Source organism: Echinops telfairi, unplaced genomic scaffold, assembly GCF_000313985.2.
Source record: "Echinops telfairi isolate 266 unplaced genomic scaffold, ASM31398v2 ScPeMD7_21;HRSCAF=78, whole genome shotgun sequence".
Taxonomy (NCBI): domain Eukaryota; kingdom Metazoa; phylum Chordata; class Mammalia; order Afrosoricida; family Tenrecidae; genus Echinops; species Echinops telfairi.
Genome location: NW_022103918.1, coordinates 10511540 through 10535886, shown reverse-complemented (window position 1 = coordinate 10535886; position 24347 = coordinate 10511540). Strand labels below are relative to the sequence as shown.

The 24347-nt window shown below is 38.6% G+C and overlaps 1 protein-coding gene across 1 annotated transcript in view; it reads left to right on the top strand.

Annotated features, from left to right (window-relative positions):
- Positions 1-24347, top strand: part of LOC123521501 (transcription factor SOX-5-like) — a 212216-nt gene that overhangs the window by 52946 nt on the left and 134923 nt on the right. Inside the window, exon 2 of the mRNA XM_045288406.1 lies at positions 5468-5699. Coding sequence (XP_045144341.1) covers positions 5468-5699 — 232 coding nt within the window. The remainder of the gene's footprint in view (positions 1-5467; positions 5700-24347) is intronic.

The following is a 24347-nucleotide window of genomic DNA, read 5'->3' as shown; positions in this document are numbered from 1 at the left end:
CCCAATGTGAGGTCGTACAATTGTTAGATGGGATATCTAAAAAGAGTTCTTTTCCTACTGATCACACGATGGGCGCTGTTCTGTTTATTAGGTTTTTGGTAATTGACCATGTTCCAGTGCTCTCCATAGAGTTTTCAGTGGCTAATTCCTCAGAATTGAACAGTGTATATTCCCTTTGCATGACCTGCCTGGTATTTGAAATACCAGTGGCATAACTTCCAGCATCACAGCAACACACAAGCCACCACAGTATGACAAACTGACTTTGTACATGGCTTCATTATCTACAATGATGGCGCCGAAGAACATGTGATACCTAGATAGCATTGCTTAAGTTAAAATCACTAATTGTTATTCATCTATCAATGAGTAACTATGTAGATTTTGTTTGTTGTTGTCATTGTTAAGTTAGTTACTTTTTGATATTCATTCATTTACACATTTTCAACAATACTGTAAGATTCCTTCATAAGTACTTTGAAAACCCAATTAAACCAGGTGTACAAACTCCTTTATATAAAACTTATGAAAGAGAAAGGGTACAGTTATCACTGAGCTATGCCTCCCATTTTGCATTGACACTGTGACATTTCCCAAGCATATTTATAAGATTAACTCTTAAAGTTTTCCATAGCTAAGGGATAGTCAGAGGGTTTATAATTTTAATGTTTAAATACTAATTTTTCATATGTTTACTTAGACTATTATCTTTAAAATTATTTGTTATGCCTGGACAAGGAACTGTGAACAAAAATAATGTCTTCCCTCTTGGAATTTGTAGTGGAAGAGAGAGACAGTAACTTGAATTGCACTGCTGTCTGTGGTAAGATAATGGCTACCCACATACAAGGAAATTCAGTCAATACAACTATGATTCAAATGTATGCACCAACCCATAAGTCTAGTGATGAAGCAACTGAAGAACTCTACCAACATCTTCAGTCTAAAATTGATCAAACAGGATATCAAGATGCATCGATAATTATTGGTGATAATAATGCAAAAGCTGGAAACAAAGAGTAAGGAACAGCAGGTGGAAAATATAGTCTTGGTGATAGAAATGAAGCTGGAGAGCACATGATAGAATTCTGAAAGAACATTGAATTCTTCATCATAAATACTTTTTTTTCAACAATCCAAAAGATAACTATGCACATGGACTTTTCTATATGGTAAACACAGAAATTTAATTGACCACATTTGTGGGAAGAGTTGATAGAGAAGGTCCATATCAGCAGCTAAAACCAGGCCAGGAGCTGACTGTGGAATAGCCCAGGTTGAAGCTGAAGAAAATTAAAACAAGTCCAGGAGAGCCAAAATAGGACCTCTCTTAACTGAATTTTGAGAATATCTCAAGAACAAGTGTGATGCAGTAAACCTAGAGACAGAATACCTGATGAACTGTCGGAAGACATCAAAAACATCTATCATGAAGAAAGCAAAAGGTCATTAAAAGACAAGAAAATAGAAAAGATCAAAGGGTATTATTGACTGTGCAACTGTGTGGATCATAATAAACTGTGGATATCTTTGAAAACAATAGGAATTCCAGAACACTTAATTGCGCTCATGTGGAACCTGTACATAGATGCAGAAACAGTCGTGCAAACAGAACAAGAGAATACTGCATGGTGCAAAATCAAGAAAGATGTGTGTCAGGGTTGTATCTTTTCACTATTCTTAGTCAATCTGTGTGCTAAGCAAATAATCAGAGAAGCTGAATTATATGAAGAAAAACTTGTCATCCGGATCAGAGAAAGGCTTATTTCACAACTTGCAGCATGCAAATGATACAAACATGTTGCTAAAAGTGAGGTGGCCGTGGTTGCCACCTTCAGTGTGGATTACAATTGAAAGCCAAGTAAACAAAAATCCTCAAACATCATGATAAACTGAGTAAAGATTGAAGTTGTCAGGGATTTCTCTTGCTTATGGAAGTAGCAGTCAATAAATAAATTGTATTAGGTCTGTCTGCTGCACAAGACCTCTGTACAGTGTTGAAAAGCAAGGAAGTTACTTTGAGGACTGAGATGTGCATAACCCAAGGTATGATACTTTCAGTCGCCTCATGTGCTTGTGAAAGAAAAATCGATGGATTTGAACTATGTTGTTGGCAAAGAATATTGGAAGTACCACAGACTGCCAGAAGAATGAAGAGATCAGTCTTGGCAGGGAATACAACCATAATGCTGCATAGGGGCAAGGATGGTGAGAGTTGGTCTCATTGACTTTAAACACATTATCGTGGGACCCGTCCCTGGAGAACGCTATCCATCATGCTTGGTAACATGGAGAGGCAGTGGAAGAAAAGGAAGGCCCTCTGAAATAGATTGACACAGTGTCTACAACAAAGGGCTCAACCTTCAGAAAAGTCGTGAAGATGGTGCAGGACCTAGCAGTGTTTCCTCCGTGGTACCTAGGGTCGCTATGACCGGAGGGCACCTAGCAGTTCCAGCAGAAGCCTGTGATACTTGTGTACTTCATTCAGGAAGGCGTTACGTTGCTATGGACAGTGTGTTTGTTAATGAATCAACAGCACACATTACATCAGGTGAATCTCAGCCGAAACACAAAACAAGGTGATTTATTGATTAGTTGACAAAAAATATCATGGCCAGAGGCACACAGAAACTTAGACTTATGTCATGTAGGAAGAATGTTTAGTATTTGTGAACAAGTGGTTTTCCACAACTTTACAAGAACCATATATTGTAATGAGAATCATCTTCTGTAATTTGAGGCTATTAGTTGCCTTTTGTCACCAGGACTTCTTCATATGTCCTATTTTAGAAGTTAGTTATGATGTGTCTGTGGAGTTTCTATTCCATAGAAAGTTATACATAAAGCATGCTAACTAGTTATGGTTAAAGATAACTTTGAGATGGAGATATCCATTAGTTATGAGAATAGTAGCAGTTTCTGCCTACGTCAAGTCTACTTTTAGGCTCTACCTCATTTGTTTCATGTCGTTGTTAGTCACCCCATGTACAGGGTTTCCTAGCAGATTGCCTGCTCTCCTCCAATGGAGACATTGCAATTAACCGCCCTTAACTGTTATGCTGATACTACATAACAATTAAGGAGAAATGGATAGAAAAGCCATGTTTCTGAGATTCATACAATGACCTTAAATTAGCTAATCTAGCTTTATACTTTGGGCCAAAATATGACACTTGTTAGTTGTCTGGAGTTTCCAGACATGGACAGACAACCCTTGAAGCTAAGTGAGACTGCAAAGTACCAATTTATCAATTCCTAGAGGCATGGAAATGCCTACGAAGGCCACAAAAATATCAGGCTTATATGATAATTACAAGATCTGCTTCTAAACAAGTTATATGTGAATCCAAGACATAATAAAATGTCCCTTCATTGGTTTACTCTGATAAATCACCATATAAACATATTTGGTATTACAGGTCTGTACTGTCAACCCATTTCTGAATGTGAACCCGGAATGTGTTTGGAGAACATTGAATCTAAACAGTGAGAGTCAAATGTCTCCCGCGTTAGGGTGATTGCATGTAGTGTGATGCACCAAGTCAGTGAGAGGTACAGCGTTACCACTGAGACGAACAGTATTCTGTTAGCTACAGTCCCTTTCTCTCTCTCTCAGGCAAGAAGTAGACTGGCATAAAAAAATACTCAAAGATCCTTGACAGGTGATGGCAACATCTACGTCTTCTTTAGACATGCTGACATGGTTGCCACCAATATTTCTCTTCTTTAGCTGACCAACACTTCTTCCCATTAACATTTCTCTTTATACAGTCTTTAATACCACTAATCGGTTTATTGTCAAATATCACTGGCCAGTGGGAGACTTTGTATTTCATGGTGATTTTCCTTCCTCACTTTGGTGTTTTATTTATTTTGGAGGGGTGAGTAGGTTGCGCTATAGTCTAAAATTTGTCAAACAAACACCAGCTGTGATTTATTGAGCATCTATTGTGATAGTTATTGTACCTCTTACCTGTCAAATGGTACACAATTGTTCCACAAAAAGTCTTGAAGGGTAGATATTCGATTTTGTTTTAAAAGAAATTGAGATGTAGCAATGATGATGCACAGCAAATAAGTGGCAGGACCAGTATTTGAGTACATATCTGTCTGATAACACAGCTCTGATTTCCCCCACTGTGCTTTTTGTTGTTGTTAATAAGATTCTCTTGACAGAATTAGAATATTTTTTTTCTTTTGAATTTTCTAACTAAGAAAATGTATGTATAATAAATGCAACACTGAGGAGAGACATGTGTTTAAAAAATAAATGTTCAATTAAGAAATTAGTCATAAATATATCAAGGGAGTAGAAATAATGTTCTGTCTCCCAGCCCTCTGGTCCAGAATAAGAATGAAAGTCTCTGCAAATGCCCTTTGTTTATTTAGTGAAAATGTACAGTGTTTGCAAGATCAGATCAAGTGAATATAATGAGATGGCTTTAATGAAATGTTTTAACATTCCTTTTTCTATGTAAACCTTTACATGACAGGACAATTATTTTTTATTTAATTAAAAATATTTGCCACATAGGTTTAGCTTCTGACTTTATTCTGATTCAGAACCAAGTTTTTTACAAAGCTTAAATTCTTGTTCAATTATCCAAGCCCATTGTCATGTAGACCTGAGTTCCTCAAAACAAAACTTCCCTGTTTGTTTTTTTTTTCTTCTCTTTATTTAAGAATTCTAGGGAGGAATTAATATGTTCTGAGAATCAATGTAAATAGTCTTTTAATAGTTTAGAAATGGAATTGAAATATTTTTACTTTCTCACCATTGTTACCGTCTTGCAACTTTGATGTAGAATTGAATGCCCAAATTAGGTGATCTTGCAGGGAAGGGAAAGTGCATTCTTATATTTTTCAAGATTACTAGTGATTGCAACATTTATTAATTTTTTTTAATAAGTTTTAAGTGAATATCCATTTTTTCCATTGCTCTGAGGCTTGTGTAACTCATATTTTACATTTGACACAGACCTTCCTTTTAATAAGAAAGGAAATTTGTTATAGCAATCATTTATTTATTTTGTTTATTTTTCACGAAGAAAATCTTAGGTTCCCCCCCCCCCTTTCTTTCAAGTGCCAACAGGATTTGTATTCAAAGACGTTCCATCTTCAATAAAGTCTATCAAAGTGTAAATCTAGATGGGTACTTTTCTTTCCTTTAAAATGGAAGGGGCTTTCATTATGCAGTGTTCTTAGGTGAATCCTCTTGTTGAAAAAGCCAGAATACAAGAGAGTGCTATGCGAGTGTATTATTCTCACAACAAGCAAGCACTGTTCTGTTGCTACCTGCTTGGCCATTGTTTCTGATTGTGTGTGCTTTGCGGTGGTATTTGGATGGTTTCCTGCTCTCTGCCAGCACAAAAAGGCATTTCTGTTACAATGGCCCCTCACCACACAATGACGGCATTAAGGATTTATGTGGAGGTTTCATTATTTTCTCCTCTTTTGTTCCTTCCAGGATGTCTTCCAAGCGGCCAGCCTCTCCGTATGGGGAAGCAGATGGAGAGGTAGCCATGGTGACAAGCAGACAGAAAGTGGAAGGAGAGGAGAGTGACGGGCTCCCAGCCTTTCACCTTCCCTTGCATGTGAGTTTTCCCAACAAGCCTCACTCTGAGGAATTTCAGCCAGTTTCTCTGCTGACGCAAGAGTCTTGTGGCCATAGGACTCCCACTTCTCAGCACAATACAATGGTAGGTTTCTCATGCTCTATTGTGCCTACACTCACTCTTTTGACTTCTGGTAATTTGGCGTCAGTCCTTTGCTTTATAGTCATTATCAACTGAGGAGTCAAACACCAAATTCACCTCTAGCATCTTAGAATGATTTATAAATAAATTGATACCAATAGGATATAGTATTTCCTTTTTTTACTGCCCTCTCCCCATTTTTTTTTAATTCTGTTTTTGATACACATTGCAATATGAGTTGAGGAGAAAGCTATAGGAAATAAAAGGATGATGTTAAAATAACCCATTTGAAATTTGTCAGCGTGAAAGTTAGACATTGTTCAATTTCTCATAAAAAGTTTTTTCCAGATACAATGAAAATAACATAGCTTGGATATTTCTTCCATGACAAATTGACATTTGTCTACCTGTTTCTCTGCCCTGGTTTGATTGGTGTCTTCCATACAGTCCTTGGAATTTTGCAGAAAATGTCTTTCTTTGAACCTCTGGTTTTCAGATGAAAGAGTACTAATCGCTAACTCAATCCCATTCACCCTGATATTTTGAAACATCATACATTTCCTGGTGTTCCCTGTCCTGGAAGGGGGCCCTGGTTACTCACTGGGCTGCTACCCACAAGGTCAGTTATTTGAAACCAGCAGGGAGAAAGAGGAGGCCTTATGCTTCCATAAAGAGTTAGTCTTGGATCCCACAGAGACATCTCTACCGTAATGCAGGTAGAAATTTTATAAGAATATTAATAAAATTGTTCTGATGTCCAACTCGGGAAAATTGTTGTGGCCCCTCACCCTGAAATTTAGATCACTGCAGATGATGAGTGAGCTGTGGCTTCCCAAATGAGAAGAAAGATAGCAGAGCATCTCCCCGAAGTTGAAATGGCACACACACACACACACACACACACACACACCGATTTCCAGCCTTCCTTGGGAACTTAGGGCCATCAAGCCATCATGGCCTGTCAATAAAGCCACCTTCACTTTGGGGCATGGTTGCCCTGGGCTGGATGCCACATTTCTGTGACCGCACTTACTGCTTTTACTCCCTTACGGATACCAGGGCTATTCATTTGAAGCTGGTTTTCACCAACAAAAATGTGCTCTATCACACATTCTCAAACCTTGAAAAATGGCTATAGTTCTGTTAAATCTTTTTTTTTTTTGAGTTCTTAGGGAGATTTTATATATCATAAATGTGCTTAGTACTGAACTATCTCCACTTGTTCATGTTAGATCACTACTGTATATACAGTGAAATCAGCCTGGTGAAGAAGGTACCTGCCTAATATGTGTAGAATAGATCTAATTCTTTCACGTTTGATTCAGATACTCCAAAGAAACATTGTAGCCTTATATATAAAAATGACTTTGGGTTTTTTACTCTGGACCAAGTGTTTTTCTGAGAATAATGGTTTGGCTAACCTGCATGCATCACTGAATATATGAGAATATATGCATGTGTGTATATATATGGGTGTTTGTGTGTGTGTATATATATATATATATATATACAAACACCCATATGAGAATATATGAATATATATATATATACATACATACACACACATATATATAGTAGTTTACATTATTAAGCTCATTTAACTTTATAATCATTAAGTGATGTGTTATTATGAATCCTATTTTGGTGATGAGAAACTGAGGTATAGAAAAGTTAAGTTACTTCCTTCAGATCACAGCTATTAAATGGGGGAACCAAGGTTTACCCAGAAGTTGGCACCAGTGTCTTGTGTTCAGAAACCACTGTGTCCAGAAACCATATGAGGTGCTGCTTCTCCCTAAGAGCACAGACACATTTAATATTTGGTTTACCTATGATTTGGCAGGTTAAATACTACTGCATATCATTCCCCTCTTTCCCTCCATTATGCTGTCCTGTTTGCTCAGTGTCAATAATGTAGCTTATCAGCCCCATCTCAATAAACATGAAAAGAAAAGGGAACAATAGGGAGTGCTCTCTTCAATAGGCTAAGGAAGTTAGCCCCTCTATTTAACAATACACCACTGTTCATATCTTTTCCTGCTCAATATTCTGACCATTTTCTCGTCTCAAAGAGTACCCAATTGAGAATGCATCTTGCTTTATTTTTCTGCGACTAGTGTAGTCAGCATGAACGTACAACATTGGAAGAGTGAATGAAGAGAGATTATGTTACATCGACAGAAGATGTTGTTGTTTATGTTAAGTACTGTCCAGTCTGTTGCACTTCTTAGCAGCTCCTGCACAACACAATGAAGCCCTTAATGGTGCTGCCCCGGCCTCACAATCCGTCTTCTGTCTGAGCCCATTGTTGCAGCTACTGTGTCACTCCGTGTCATTGAGGGCCTCCTCTTGTTCACTGCCCGTCCATCTTACCGAGCATAACGTCCTTGCCCAGCACCGGTTACTCCTGACAATAGGTCCAAAGTCTTTGAGGCCAAGTCTGGCCATCCTTGCCTCTAAGAGGCATTCTTGCTGTATTTCCTCAAAGACAGGTTAGTTTGGTTTTTCGGCAGTCTGTGGGACTTTCAATATTCTTCTTATCCAAGAAGAAATGTTAGGAAAGTATATTAAATTTCACACTAAAGTTGACAGGATGGGGAGGTTGGGATGTAGGCAGTTAATGAAAATAAAAACATTCATGTTTTAGTGGAACACTCAGTTCAACTAGATAAAAACCTATGAAATCCCTGCCCTGTAACAAGGTCTTGGCGAGCACTGTAAAAACAGATTTAAGAAATATATGATTTCTTTCATGAAGGAACTCGCTTTAGAATAGAAGTTCTTAACTTAGAAGTTTATGGATCTCCTGAAAACAAAAGGAAAGTTCTGTAGGTAGGAGCACATCTTACAAAGATTGTGGTTTTTGTCAGACTCTCAATTTGGTCTGTAAATCAAAAAGTAATGACCTGGTATTCGTGAGGTTAAGACCTTTTAGATAAAAATGATTTACTTTATTTTTATTTTATTTTTTCTCATTTTCTGTGATATTTTATTGGAAGCATATGTCGTAGAGTTGATAGCATCACTTTATTTTCTTTCTTTCTTTTTTTTAATCATTGTTTTGGGGGCTCTTATAGCTCATCACCATCCATCCATTGTGTCCAGCACATTTGAACATATGTTGTCAGCATCATTTTTTAAACATTTTCTTTCTATCTCAGCCCTTGATATCTGCTCCTCATTTTCCCTCTCACCTGCCCTCTCCCCCATAAATGGTTGATAATTTCTTAATTTTCCCTCCTCACTTTAGTTTGAATGAGCCCCGGGGGTACAGTGAGTTAGATGTTGGCCTTGTAACTGGAAAGTTGACAATTCAAACCTACCAGGTACCCTTCAGGAGAAATATGAGGCTCTGTCTGCCCGTAATGATTTATAGTCTTGAAAACTATAATAGGGTCTTTATGAATTGGAATCAATTCAATAGCAGTGAATTTCTTTTGAGAGAGGGTAGTTTTAGTGTATTAGCATTGATATTTCTTGGGACTACATGTCTAATTGGTTTCTAAATTTGTTTCTGCCTCAAATGTTTCATGAGTTTAGTTGCTTGGAATCGCTTGAATAGACTGTTAAAAATCCCACAATTACAGGATTCAGAGGCCGTACATTTTCCAGGGGCCCGCTAGCTTCCTTCTTCCCCTTTGGAGCAGCTGGTGGATATCTACTGCCAATCTCGCAGGGAGCAGCTCAAAGCTTGCCCAGCAGCATCCCCAGTGCAAATTTGCACCCTTCTCTTTATGATCTTTCTTGCAACTTCCACTAGAATTGTTTTCTTGAGAAATTAATTGGATTGTTTGTTTACCTTTCTTTCAAAACGTATGTGCATCATTATTGTCTGTAGGGCTTCATCCCAAATGCCTTATCTTGACATAACATTTTAAGTAGACACGTACTGAACCCTGAGAGAGGAAGGTGGCCTTCATCTCCTCGCCTGCCATGTTCTGTGGTAGAGCTGATGCTACAGTTACGGAAAACTTTTAATAGATAGTTATTAATATACCAGATAACCTTTGTATTCAGCCCAACTGTTTTCTGTCACCTGGTAAACTCTATTTTCGTATTTTACATTTTGGGGGAAATCATGCTTCCCCCACAAGGTTAGGTTCAAAATGGCCTCAGCACAAAGGCTGTCACGGGCTTCCGTGGAATGATGAGTGCTACGTCATTCTCCGCTCCCCACCCCATGATACCTGCTTATCTGTACAATGATGATGGCGTACATTGTTTTGTGAATTTCAATGTTTGCTCTCCTACTTATTGTATTTCTCATTTAAGGCACAGATCTATGCTTATTAAAACTTCTGGTTCCCACTAAAATCTAGACAATTTATGATTATTAATCAAATGGCTGGATATGTCTGAGTTAGTAAATATAAACATAAATATATATTGGACAAAGCAGTTAAAGAGACTCATTCATGCCAACTATGTTGATTTTCATGGTGTGGGAACCAAAATAGAATCTACTAATATACTCTAGCCAGAAAACACACAGTATCTGAGACTAGTCATATTTAGCTATTAAGCTGATTAAGATATTTGATTCATTTACTCAAATGATTGAATATATGTATTTTTTTATTGTTCAACATAAATACTTCCTCCAGTTTTGGATTCTAGGCCATTGTCATGTTCACATCATTCATACTTTTATTCCATCAGGTAAACATTCTCCATTGTATCCCTATGTGTTCTCTTTAAAAGCAAAAAACCTGTTTGATTGTCTTTATATCATACATGACAACTTAATAAAAAGGAAAGATAGATTCCATTGCTTATTTATATCTTATGGATATCTGCTATCCATTCTCAAATAAAGTAGGAGGGTGTTGGGCGTTCAATATACTATATTGCCTCATAGATCACAGAGTAAAATGGGGTGATCAGTGTAATTCTGGCATTGCAATATAGAGAAAGGGTGTCAGTATAAAATGGAAGTTGGGCGATGTTACCTGGGCATACTTCATGACTCTTGCCTTGTAAAGATTTTGAGGCACTAGGGCTACTTGTTTGGACATGCTTTTAAGAGAGACCAATTAGCGGAGAAAGGACGTTGTGGTTGGTCAAGTCCAGGGGCAGTGGAAAAAGAGGAAGGTCCTTGACAAGGTATATTGGCATGATGGCTGCACCCATGGACTCACACACAAGAGCCATCATGAGGATGACTCAGGACCAAACCATGTTTCCTTCTGCAGTGCATAGGCTCGCTACGAGTCTAAACTGATGAAACAGTGCCCAACAGCAATAACAATAACAACAACAACATTCAGATGATGGAAGCTCGGGTGGCATAGTGGGTTCGACATTGCCTGCTAATATTGAGAGAGAGATAAGGCTTTCTGCTCCTATGTATATAAAGATGTATACCCACGGAAACCCAGATGGGCAGTTCTGGTGTGTTCTATGGGGTCGCCATCAATCGACTAGATGGCAGGGAGGTGTTTAGCTTATTCTGGTTGTGGGTCTACAAGTGTTCATGTCCAGATAAAGAGATACTTCTTCCTTTCTGAGGTTATGGTGGGTGATTGTCACAGTATCTTGGAAAATAAACTATGTGCCCAACTTAGAGTAAGTCCCAAACATCTATAACTGGTATTAATGCTACCAGTCCATCTATTTCTGAAAGATTTTACTCACTGTTCAGAATTCACTGTGGATAAACTGTCCTGAGAAGATTACATCTGTATAAAGTACAGTCGTATTTCTAAATAGTGTGAGCTTGGGACCTAGATGGTTACACGTCCCTCCAAGAGACTGGTCCCGTTGCTTCCTTCCCTGAAGCTCTCCAAACCCTGACAAACAACTCGCAGCAAAATTCGATTTTCAAATAATCTTTGAAAAGTAAAAAGCAAGTATGGCAGGTGTGAAAGCCTGATCCTGACATAAGCGGAAAAGCAGTCTGAAGCTTTATTCTTCTTAAGGATGGGCTGTTCCTACCCTCTTTGTTCATCTCGCATGTTTCTGGAGAGTTTCAGAGACAAGGAAGAATCACTAGACTCGCTGGCTCACTTTTAATGATAGTCCTAATATAGATGCATTTATTTGATGATGCAGAGGACTCTGCAGATAATGTCTTCATGTCAGTAGACATGAGTAGACTTGGGCACCAGAAGTGAACCGAATAAGTCTAGAGAGAAACAAATTGGCACCATCAGGAGCAGTGAGGGGGTCCTACGCTGGCCGTCCTGGCGATCATTTCTGTCTGGATGCATCGACTTCTGTTGGTTAGATTGTTGTTTCAGTGTCAAATGTGATGTGAAATGAAAGTCCGAACCACCCGTGGTTACTGAATAATCAGTTTCCCTTTTGTTTTCCTTTTTTAATGAAAAGCCAAACAACTCACTTTTGACTCCTTAATTTTTCCTTGTGTTGAGTGACAGCTTTTTGTCTCTGTTCACTGGCTACAACCAAATATTTTACGTGTGTGTGTAAGCTTTTTGTCTCTGCTCACTGGTTGCATCCAAATATTTTACATTTATATATGTATATGTGTGTGTGTGTGTGTATAATGTCTTTTTTATTTAAAAAGAACCAGTTGCTCACTTTTGAGCTAACAACTTTATAATGAAATAAAAATAATGTGTATGTATTTTGGCACTTAAAGATGGAATTTGGAAATAGGATGTTATAATATCTTTCAATATCTTATTTATTCTTTTTTTTCCTTTTTTCTTTTTTAACATTTTATTAGGGACTCATACAACTGTTATCCCAATCCATACACACATCAATTGTGTAAAGCGCATTTGTACATCGTTTCTCAAAACATTTTCTCTCCATTTAAACCCCCGACATTAGGTCCTCATTTTTCCCCTCCCTCCCCGCTCCCCCCCTTATTTATTCTTTATACTGATATTTTTCTTGAATCATTCAAGAACACTATCGCGTTATATAGAGACTCATGTCTGATATATTTTAATATTAATATGCTTAAGCATGTCAGGAACTTTAGGTACCATAAAGCAACATTAATTGTAAGTCAGTTCCTCCCTGAAGTTCATCAAAAGAAGAAAAAAGGTGTCTTTATATGTTGATCTTCCTAGATGTTGGACATAGAGCTAAGATGCCAAGCATAACATTATAATAGCATTCCGACCTATGAAATACAACCTTGAATGCTGAAAGAATTCGTTTTATAAGCATTTAAATTTCAGTGCATGTGACAGGGGAGCTTTTACTTGCCTAGGCACTCTGTTAGCTCCTGGAATTCTTTATTTACCCAAAATAATTTTAATTGCTGTATTATAGCTGTGTCTTGAAATATCCTTTGTATAAATTTTGCTTAAAACCTAAGAGCCTGTTAGTTACGTGCTTTTGATTTTTGACTAGTATAATGTGGTATGGGAAGCATCGTTCAGAAAATATAAGAAAGAAAAGAGAAAAATGCATGTATTATTTAAAAATAAGTAACCAAGTAAGTCCTTAATTATAGTATGGTAAAGATGCCTATTTTTATGTGGTGGTTTCATAAGCTTTTGAATTTCTGGTGTACCTTTGTGCATCAAACTTAGCATAAGTTATTGTGATGGTATAATGCACACTGTCGTTAACACCAGTGCAGTTATTGTGCCAGTTCTAATAATGAGAATTTCATTGTTTAGGTAGAGCAGTCTCCTATACTCTAGACAAAAGTGTAATTACTTTTGAACGATGTGGAGTGTGCTCAGTTTAATAGCATGGAGAATAGATGCAGAAAGATTCAGATGAAGTGAGCTTGGAAGCCATATGTTCAGTGTGGCTGTATGAAATGATGATGGTAGGCAGAATAATTCCACACACACACCCCTGATTTCACATAGTTTATCTATAAACTGCTGTTTCTGTAAGAGATAGCTTGCTTATCTGAACAAGGCCAATTCAATCGAGACAAGGTGAAAATAGTGACAAGTTTGTATTTGTTTTTTTATGGTAAATTTATGTTTATCATACAATGAAATTATATTGTTACAAACATCACTCTGCAAATGTTGTCACAAAATGCCACATGAAGCTGTTTACATAGATATAATTCCAGGCTTATGCTTGAACGTAAGTGTTTCAATCTGTATAGTACTTGTATTGTTTCAGAAAATTACCCCCAAGGCTAACAGGAATGGGGACACACATGAAAAACAATCAGTTAGGGTCCATCAAAGCCACTGGATAAGTTGTGCAATAGCTCATTTTGTCCCGTTGCTATACAATCACATTCATTCCAGGGCAAGAAGGGGTCTAATAGCGAGTAGAGAAAACCTTGATTCATATAACGTTGACAAGATTTAAAGTACTATTGTTGAGTTTAAAGTTAATAGGCCTTGAGAAATTAATGTGTACACACTTACATGAACACAAAGGACTACGTGGGAGTTGTGACATAGTACAGGACACTTAATGAGGACCTGCTATTAGCATCCCTGTACAGTGCTATGCAGAAATGAGTGAACAGACCTAATGTTGTGGTAATGAGGGGAATATGTTTGCTTAAACATCTGGCCTAATGAGATTTAATGGTTTTGACTTCGTAAGGATGTTGCAGTAGGATGCATGTCAAATATATAGTAGATGAATACTTATGTGCAGAGGTATAGAAATGAGTAAGAACTAGTTTCTTTCCTCAAGTGACTTCCTGTGTTTGACGGGTAAATACAGGAAGCACAAAAAAATGGCCTTCTCACTGCCATTGAGTCGATTGTGACTCATAATGACCCCATAGGACAGGGCAGTCCTACCCCTGTGAGTCTGCGTGGCTGTGAGCCTTGTATGGGAGTAGAAAGCCTAATCTTTCGCCTGCAAAAGTATAACATACAATATTACAACCCCGCGATAGTAGTATATATTAAGGCGAGTCACAATTGAAAGATCTATCCTTTGTAGGAATTAAAAAAAAAAGAATGCACAGGTGATATAGGTTTCCTGTAGAAGAATTGCTACATATTAAAAAGTAAAAGCCTCAAAATACAGACACAGACACACAGACACGTCCATACACTGCATTGCTTTTCATTAGTGTAAGATCCTTATACTTAAATAGATGTTTGTTCTGGCTGTAACTGTTTTTCCCCACAGAAATCACTGAGAGCGAGGGGGGAGATGAAGGAAGGACGCACAGAGTGAGCACCAAGGGCACAGTGAAGCCCTGCACATAAAATGTGAAGTTGGTACAAGATACATGCATCTCACATCAATAAGGGACACACACAGTTGCTTTGCTTATTGAGGTTTAAATGCTTCCTTTATCTGGGTGATCACCTTGAGTGTAGTGGAAGCATGACGAAATACTGGAAGTAACAAGGGCACCAAGGAGCAACGTTGGAGTCTTATTTGAATGGTGTTCCTGATTCTGTGGGATGGAAAGGTAGTTACTTCCAGACTTGCATAACAGGATCATTTGTTTTAGGAAGTTAAAAATAAAGTTGGGGAACCAACCCTCACCCTGTGTTTAGAGAGCTAGGCTGTTTTCTATGCTTCCTCCATTTCTTCTTCCGATTATTTCCCCTATTTCGTCTCTTCTCCCTTGTTCTTTCAGTTTTCATCTATCAGAACACATTCTTAATGGTCCCTCTTGTGGATCTCAATGGAGCCATTATCAGGAAGGAGACAGAGCAGGAGAATCAGCACCATTGTGCTCTGTTATGTACTTCCTTCTTATTTACATAGATTGCCTCTTGGGAGTTTGCCAGACCTCTTACCATCAGCTTAAGTGTTTTTTGTGGTTTTTTTTAACTGCATGTGATTAATAAAAATCAATTGGTTTTCAGATAGACTTTTCATTAAGGAGGGAAAGTGTAGGGAGGCCTTCACAAAGCTGTCTAGCCCTTCTGTTTGAGACTGTGCTCTTTTGCTTTCTTTTTGTGAAAAAATATTGGTAGAAAATGGTCATTTTTGTTTTTAATTCCTTTACCTGTGGAAAACGAAGAGTTGGAACCCTATGTCAGTCTCAAACTATTATTATTTTTGTACTTATTGGTGAATCCAACAGTCTAGGAATAATTGCTTTAACAGATATCTAGTTCCTTTGTTTGTCTGTTACTAGCTTCCTTAAAATTTTTTTAACAACATATGTCACTCTTTTCAATCTGTTTTTGATGATTTCTTTAATACTATTGTTTTTTTCCATCAAATTTCTAAATTTGAGATATTATACATATTGGCAAAAATAAGCAATGGACAATAGATATCAGTTATAAAATTGGAAATAATTTTGTTATTGATATCACTATACTAACTTAGTTTGTGTGAAAACAGCAGTACATTTTCATTTTTTCATAAGTTGCACTTTCAAATCATGATCACATGAAAGAATTCAAAGTAATAGGATATCATGTTGGCCCCTAATTTTCAGATTTGGGATGAAATCTATTAAAGATCTGTTAATTCAATTAAGAATGAGATCTATAGAAAGTTCAAATAATGCTAACTTCACATTTACTTCTGGTTATTTCAGTTAAATACAACTACCCATTGTGCCAGGGGGAAAGGATTATTTGTATGACAGAGTCTCTTTAGAAGTGTAACCACTTCCACTTTTTATATCAAAAAAATGATAAAAATAAAGCAAGGAATTAATGAATTTTTATAGTAATTTCTTCTTTTAGCACATATTTTGGCAAGTAAACATTTACGTTTTCACTTTTAACAGAATATCAAAAATACAAACCAAACACTTTATAGTGGAGTCAAAGCTAACTCACAGACACCTCACAGGATGGAGAAGTAAGGCCCCAGAGACTTTTCAAAGCTGTAATCTTTATGGAAACAAACTGCTAGAACTTCCCTCCCTTGAAGGGGTTGGTGGGTGTAGGCCAATGACCTTTCTATGAACAGTCATGCACTTAATGACTATACCACCAGGGTTTGTTTATTTATTTAATGAGTATAAACAGACAAGTATCAGAATTTCAAGGAATAACTTAAAAACAATCCTATAGAATAGAATATCTGAGCCATCAGGAGGAAAAGAAAAAAACATTTCCAGAGCTAAGATTCCTTAAGAAATGACAGTCTGAAAGCCAAGTGCTCACAACACTGACTCCTCCCAAAGAAACCCAACCAGACCTGCTACCACCCATTTGAATATGACTCATAGCAACACAATAGGACAGAGAACTGAATCCTAGGGTTTCAGAGACTGTAAATCCTGTTACGAACAGACAACCTCATCCTTTTCCCTCGGATCTGTTGCAAGATTTGAACTGCTGGCCTTGCAGTTAGCAGCCCAACAGAGTGTATTTAAATACTGTATTAGTCTGGGTACTTTAGAGAAACAAATCCACAGAAACTCATGTATAAGAGAGAGTTTTATATAAAGGTTAAGTGCACATCAAGAAAACATCCCAACCCAGTGCTGCCGAAGTCCCTAAGTCCAACATTAATCCATTAACCCATATGTCCAACACCAATCCAAGAAGCCCTCCTCCATCTCACAAAACAGACGCAATGATGCCGACTGCAGGAGGAAAGCTGAGTCAGTGACTGTGTAGCATCTCAGCGCTGGCAGGGGTCTCCAAACGGGTGCTCCAGCACCCAGGGCTGCATTGGGGTAGGTCCATGTGGCTTCTCCTGAGGGATGTCTTGCAGGAAGTGAGCCTTGCCAGCTAAAGCAGGGAACTGGCTAAGGCAGCTGCACCCTGGTCTGACCATCAGAAAGCAAGAGACCCAAGAACTAGAAAGGTGAGGCTCACTGAGCCATTTATCTCTCCGTCCTTCAATTAACCCACATGTGTTTATCAGCCAGGTTGGCACAACAAACTAACTCAAGTACTTTACTTTTTAAAAAAAAAATCTGATATACCCATAATTTTTACTGAAATTAAAGCTTACATTGATATTTATTTCCTGACTGCATTTCAATATACTGTACCATCAGTGTTTGATCATCTTGTGTTGTTTTTACTTCTTGTAGAGAATAGGTGGTATATTTACCTTGTGTTCTAGTAGATGAGAAAATGGGCAAGTCCTTAGGTATTTGAAATGGAAAGCAAATAGAAAACTAATTTATATTGACACCTGCCATAGGTCTATATGGTTACACATCTCTTTGGACAAAGGTAAAGTACTTTCCTCCCACCTTCCACAGACCCTATTTAGGAAGAAACTATGTGACTCAATGAGTCCTGAGGTAAGGAAGGCACCGCGGCCCGCTCAAGGACACTGATACCACACGGTAATATAAATGAGCACACGTCGCTGGGCTGTGTGTCTTGTTTATTTGAGGCTGCTTCTGCCGTGTCAAGGTAAACACTATTCTTACATAGGGAGACCTTGCTGACTTTAGTGTCTCTTCTTCGCTCTTAAAAATCCAGCCTGTGTTGAGAAAGGGTGAAAAAAAAAAAAAAAAGGCAGTTAAACCGTGTCACTATCCCCAAACTGGAACATCCTATTCTAAAAGTGAATTTTAAAAGGTCTACAAAGTTTAACGCTCTGTCATCAAGTCAACTCATATTAATGCCATAGGACAGTTAGAACTGCTGCTCTGTAGGGTTTCTGACATTGAAATCTTTGAAGGAGCAGACAGCCTCATCTTTCTCCCTTGTCCCTGCTAGTGGGTGTGAACCACTAACCTTGTTAGCTGTCTGATGCTTAACCCACTGCACCTCCACATTGCCTTTAAATAGGAGTTGACGATGAAAATGACAGGGTTTAGTTCCAAATGTATCAATAGGTAGCTTTGTGTTTATGTACAACTGTCAATTGTGTACCATAACAAAAAGCAGATCCTCTATCACTGAGTAACAAAAATAACAATAACATAAGTTATTAAGGCTAGTAAATGCGTCTTCTGCTTCTAGCTGATCCTTCTGTATAGCATACATCCTGGAGAAGGGGGCATTGCTGGACTGCCCTAGTATCTGTCTTCAGGTATTGTGCCAGTGGCTGGCATATTTTGTCCACTAGGGACAGAGGAGTTATAGATCATGCTTCTTATGTGTCTAAGATTCTGATTTCCCAGAGTCCTCAGTAGAATATAAGAAGCAACCTTTAACATCTTTTGTGAATATATCTTAGAACCTACCTATAATCTGATAGTTGCAACTGAAATATGGGAAATTTCAAACGTTCATGCTCAGTAGAAGGTGCCTACTAATAATAAAGTACTTAATAATTAATACTGACCACTATTCCCATGCGTCCTGGCACCAGTCACCCAATATTTATTAGCAACCCTGTATCTCACTAAGTGGATTCAATTGTGAACACCCCTGTTTAGGGAGGGAAACACTCTTGGATAGTTGAAACCATTTGCCTAACAGCCAGCTAAGTGGTAGAGCTAGATTCATGACTTCAGAATCCTGGGCACTTAATAATTATGCTAAATGACTTTCCACTCATGAAAACATTAAAATCATTTTTAAATGATCTATCAGAACAAACATTCAAAAACCTTCCTGTAGGAAAACATAGAAAAAAACCTTTTTTTTTAACTTTATTCTTCCTTAGAACAGGGAAAACCTAATTTTTATCTTCTTAAAACCTCTGCTGTGGAGAGGGTTCTGACTCTGGTGGACCGTGTAAGTGCAGAGTCCCATTGCTCCAGGGGGTTCCACGGCTGCAAACCATTCAGGGAGCAGAAAGCCTCATCTTTCTAAATGGACCCAGGGATTTCCCTATTACAAATGTACATTGTAAATTCCACATCGGCTGCTGGGTAATATATGGGATTCCAAAAAATTACTTGCTAAGCTTTTTACTTACCAGTCAGTATTAATTTGTTTTCCGACTCTAGGAAAGTTAGCATAGCATAGGGATTCCGCACACGATGCCTAGTAACAGAATTCTGGGTAAATTTCACAGGCTGGTGTTTGATATCTTTATGACACTGGTCAAGTTATGGAAAAGATCTAGGCCTTTTTTTAAATCTGTAAAATGGAGGTGATGATAATAACATCTAATTAGAGGGCAATCATACATTTTACAAAGTTAATTCATATAAAGCACAGGCAGTTAAGTAAGATCACTATTAGTTAAAAAAGAAACACTTATATTGTGAACATAAGAAAATGCTACAGTGTATTACCATGTATATTCAAGTATAAGCTGACCCGAATATCAGCCAAGGCACCTAATTTTACCACAAAAACTGCATTAAAAATGTGTTGGAAAACTTTGCTTTATACATGAGTATATATGGTAAATAAAGGATTTATTCAACTCATATATTTAATCTAAGGAAATATTTTTGAGATGAGAACTCAAATGGGAATATACACTTTTATTGTGAATTGGCATTTTATGATTTAAAAATAGGTGTCATCCATTCAATCCTGAGAAACTGTCTGTCAAGCAAGCATGACACTGTGTTCTCAGTTATTATAAACATTGTTCATGGGCCATCATCAGTGAAACAGCCTAAAGCCAAGCCAGGAGAGCATTTTGATAAAACTGCAATGCACAATGTGGTGGGGGAGAGCTCCAGTTTATTCTCAAAGACTTGGGTTTCAATTGTAGTTCCACACCTTCAGAAGAGTGTGATCTTGTCTCCATGTTGTGCCATCTCTGTACTTTTACAGTCTCAGCTGAAAAGGAGGACAGTGAGAGAACTTCCCAATCTGTAGAAGCGTTTTGAGGATTCTAACAAATGGTTTGGGACAGTGCCTGACAACATAATAAGTAAGCATTTCATAGATGGTGTAGTTCATGAATTTTATCTTCCTGAGCATCTACTGTGAATTAACAGAACAAAAGATGGTGGTGTCCAATAATTATGCTTTGCTTTAAATCACCTCTTATTACAAGCCCCCCATGGGGATAGTGTTTCCGACTTGGGCTGTGACCCAGATGGTTGGCACTTCGAAATGCCCAGCAGCTCCGAGGGAGAAAGACTGGGCTTTCTGTTCCCATAAACAGGTACAGCCTCATGCACCCACACGGAGGTCGCTATGAATCAGCATTGACTCGGTGGCAGTGAGCGTGGCTTTGCTTTATCCTCATATCACCCATATCTCACTCTCCTTTTAAGTGGCTCGGTGGTCTTTCCAGTGAACTCTACCAATATTCTTGGATGTAATTCACTCGAAGGGGTGCAGAATCTCGTTGAAAGCAGAAGGCTGCACAGGAAGGTCCTCCAGAGGCTGCACATCAAATCTGTTCCCCATTGTGTCTCTCAAGTCTGGCACGGTAACTGACAGACACCAGGTGCTTCAAGAACAGTTGGGTGGATGAAAGAATGACTCTAAATCCTATGCTTACATAGCACTCCCAGAGGGTAACTTTCCTTATCTACATGTTGCAAACATGAAACTTCACTCATAGCTGATACAATGCTGATTAAGGAAGATGATTATCTAGCTCCGTGCTTGTCACATAATGAGTGCTTCATGAGAGTGGACTCCCTGCCTTCCCCTTCCTAATCCTCTCCAGTCCAGCTCCTCTCCACATCCTTCTGAGAGATGACCCTGTATGCATGTGTGTTTGTATCTATTGTTGTCATGTATCCCCACTTCTCCAAATAGTTTACCAGGGGAAAACAAGAAAGGTCAACATGATAGAGGATATTTGGGAAAGGAAAAGATTTTTAAATTGAGTAAATTTCTAGCATGAACATCCTAAAGGTTTCAGAATGACTTTCTTTAGGACTGGGCATAATGAGACTCATACGTATTGCTATGGTTTTATTAGTGCATGGACTATGTTCTAAATGTTTCAATCCTTTTGAGCATACCTACTTGAATTCAGAAATTTTAGAAGGCACAGTTGGAGATTCAATCTTTTCTTTATGAATATAGTGTCTATTGCTTTGGGGCCCATTGGTGTCTCTCCTATTTTGCCTGCAAGGCAAACAAGCGTGAGAGGATGTAAGAAGAGTGTGAGATGGGGGAGCAGCACAATGCAAGTGCGTTTTTATAACAGAGTAGTTCAACTTGTCAGAAATCTGACATTCTGCGTCTAAAACCGACACACCCAACCAATGTCCCCAACTATTAATTCTTATTTTTTTAAATAAATCATTTTATTGGGGGCTCTTACAGCTCTTATAAGAATCCATACATCCATTGTACCAAGCACTTTTGTACCTACGATGCCATCAGCATTTTCAAAACATTTCCTTTCTGCTGGAACCCTTGGTATCAGTTCCTCTGATTTTCCCTCCCTCCCCCAACTCAGCCGCCTTCATGAACCCTTGATTAATTATACATTATTATAATTTTCATATCTTTCACTGTCCCAGTCTCCCTTCACCCATGTTTCTGTTGTTCGTGCCTCTCGGGGGTATGGGGCGTGTTATACATTGAGCATTGCAATAGGTTCCCCTAAATATTAATTCTTGATTGAGCATATCTCTGTATTTGCTTTCCTGGGTAAAACAAGTGTGTTCCATGCAATCATTTTAGTTTTCCAATCATACAAACTCTCACTGTCTTCGTATGCCCTCTTCAGTGATTCAAGGAGTATTTTTGTTTGACAAAGAGGGAAACATGGCCCCCACTTCCTGCCTTCCTTTTTCTGGTGGGTTTTGTTCTCTTGTTTTCTGTACAGAGAGAACTACCTCATTGACATTTTTTAGATATCTAAGTTTTCTTTAGGCTCACAGTTTAATCTTCATAACCCTGATGATCTCCAGAATGTCTTTACCTAAAACACTTTCTAGTTTTATGACTAGATTTATGCCAGTAAACATACATCAGCTTTCTTAAGGATAATCGCTAAGCAGAACTTAGTAAGACAAGCTTTGAAAAGTATCATTGCTAGGAAAGTAAATCTCAAATCATGAAACATCAGTTTAATCGCTCCTCTTGACAAGTTGACATGACAGATTGAAATATAAAAGCTGATGCAAGTGGGATCAATGGATTATCTAAGCCCCTGAACATCTTCTCTTAAATTGGGGAGGGGCCGGGCTGGCAGAGTGGTTGTGTGAGAGGGATGTGCGCCCGGGTCCCCTGTCGTGTTCACAGCATTGTGTTTTCAGAGATGAATGCAGACTGGATAGGATCTACCTGGACAGGAACTGGTGGGGGCGTGGGGGGGGGGGTGAGGGACTTGAGAGGGAAAGAAAAAGAAAGGGGGGGGGGCTAAGGAAGCAGGGACAGAGAGATTTACATGTGAGAACTCAGGGGGCTTTGTCATGGCAATTGCAGAAAGTGATATACAGGGAAATCGACTTGAGCAGGAGGTTTACAGCCTCCCTGAGCAGAGATTACTGCTTTATCTTGTCATACTAAATTAACACGGCAGCGCACTGTTAAACAGTGGTGACCTCTTCATCTGGGGAAATTGCTGCCTAGAACAGGGATGGTATTTAAGTCTCTCAGGCAGTTTCTCTCTCTCTCTCTCTCTCTCTCTCTCTCTCTCTCTCTCTCTCTCTCCTCTTTCTAATACCCTTTACACATTCTCAACTAAAACCAAACTTGCTGGCATCAGGTCTACTCCTACTCAGCATACCTGTCTGACAGAGTGCCACTGCTCCTGTTTCCTAGTCTCTATGTCATTGGCAGAATAGAAAGCCTCATCTTTCTCCCATAGAAGGGCTGCTTGGATCAAACTGCTGGCCCTGTGGTTCGTAGCCCAAAGTGTAACCCAGTAAACCATCCAGGTGCCTTCTTTATGTATTTTGGAATTAGGATTTTTATTAAAATAAATGTTATTTTATTTTACTCTGTTAAAATGTATTTAGTCTTTTGGTTTTAGCTATGAGTATTGTCATCCAAAAAAATCATAGAAACACTTATTAAGCAAAAATATGACGCTATTCTTTCTCCACATATCCTCCATCTAGGTCAGTGGTTCTCAACCTCCTGAATCCCTTTAATACAGTGTCTCATGTTGTGGTGATCCCCCAACCATCAAATTATTATTGTTGCTGCTTCATCACTGTCATTTTGCCACTGTTATGAATCAGGCAACCCCTGTGAAAGGGTTGTTCAATCCCCAAAGGGGTAACGACCCACAGGTTGAGAACCACTGCTCTAGGTCTGTATACTTGGGAAGGCAGTGTTTCCATCTCTTTAATTTTTCCCCCAAAGAAGTTTGCCCCTTACAGTGACCCCAGGTCAAAACAGCAGTTTGGGTGTTCTTTAGGAACTCAAACTCTGCTCTTTTTCTTTGAGTTTGAGAAGCAAGCACAAATGAGAAAGGGCAAGATCAGAGGTTTAGGGGAGGTAGGGTAAGGCTTGCCCAAACCTCTCAGAAAGCAGTCCTTGCTATCCCCCCATTATTGTGCCAGGGGGACAGCTAGTACACACTTGTGGCCTTTTGCTCAACAATGCAGGTTTGTATATTTTAAAAACACCTTCCAAATAAGCCCTCCTGATTATCTTGTGTCCTTTGAGATAAATCTATCCAAATGACCCTTTTGGACTCTCAAACAGCCACGATGGACCCGGAGGGACATGGGAGTGTGGGAGGTAGGGGAACAGAGGAGGGCTGGCCAACCTAGGGACAAGGGAACAACAAATGGTTCAAAACCAAATGGTAGGGAGGGGACGGGAGGACTGGTAGGGAGTGACCAAGGTCAAGGCAACCGCGAGGAACTACTGAAACCAGAATGAAGGCTGAACATGGTATTGGGACAGGAGGAAAGTGTAAAGAAATAGAGGAAAGAAGTAGGAGGCCTAAATACAGACATGTACATATGTAAATATATTTAAGATTAAGATTAAGATTATGGGGGGAACGGACCTAGGTGCAAATAATTATAGGTTTGGTAGTAGGGTGGCGGTGGACATTGGGCCTCCTCAT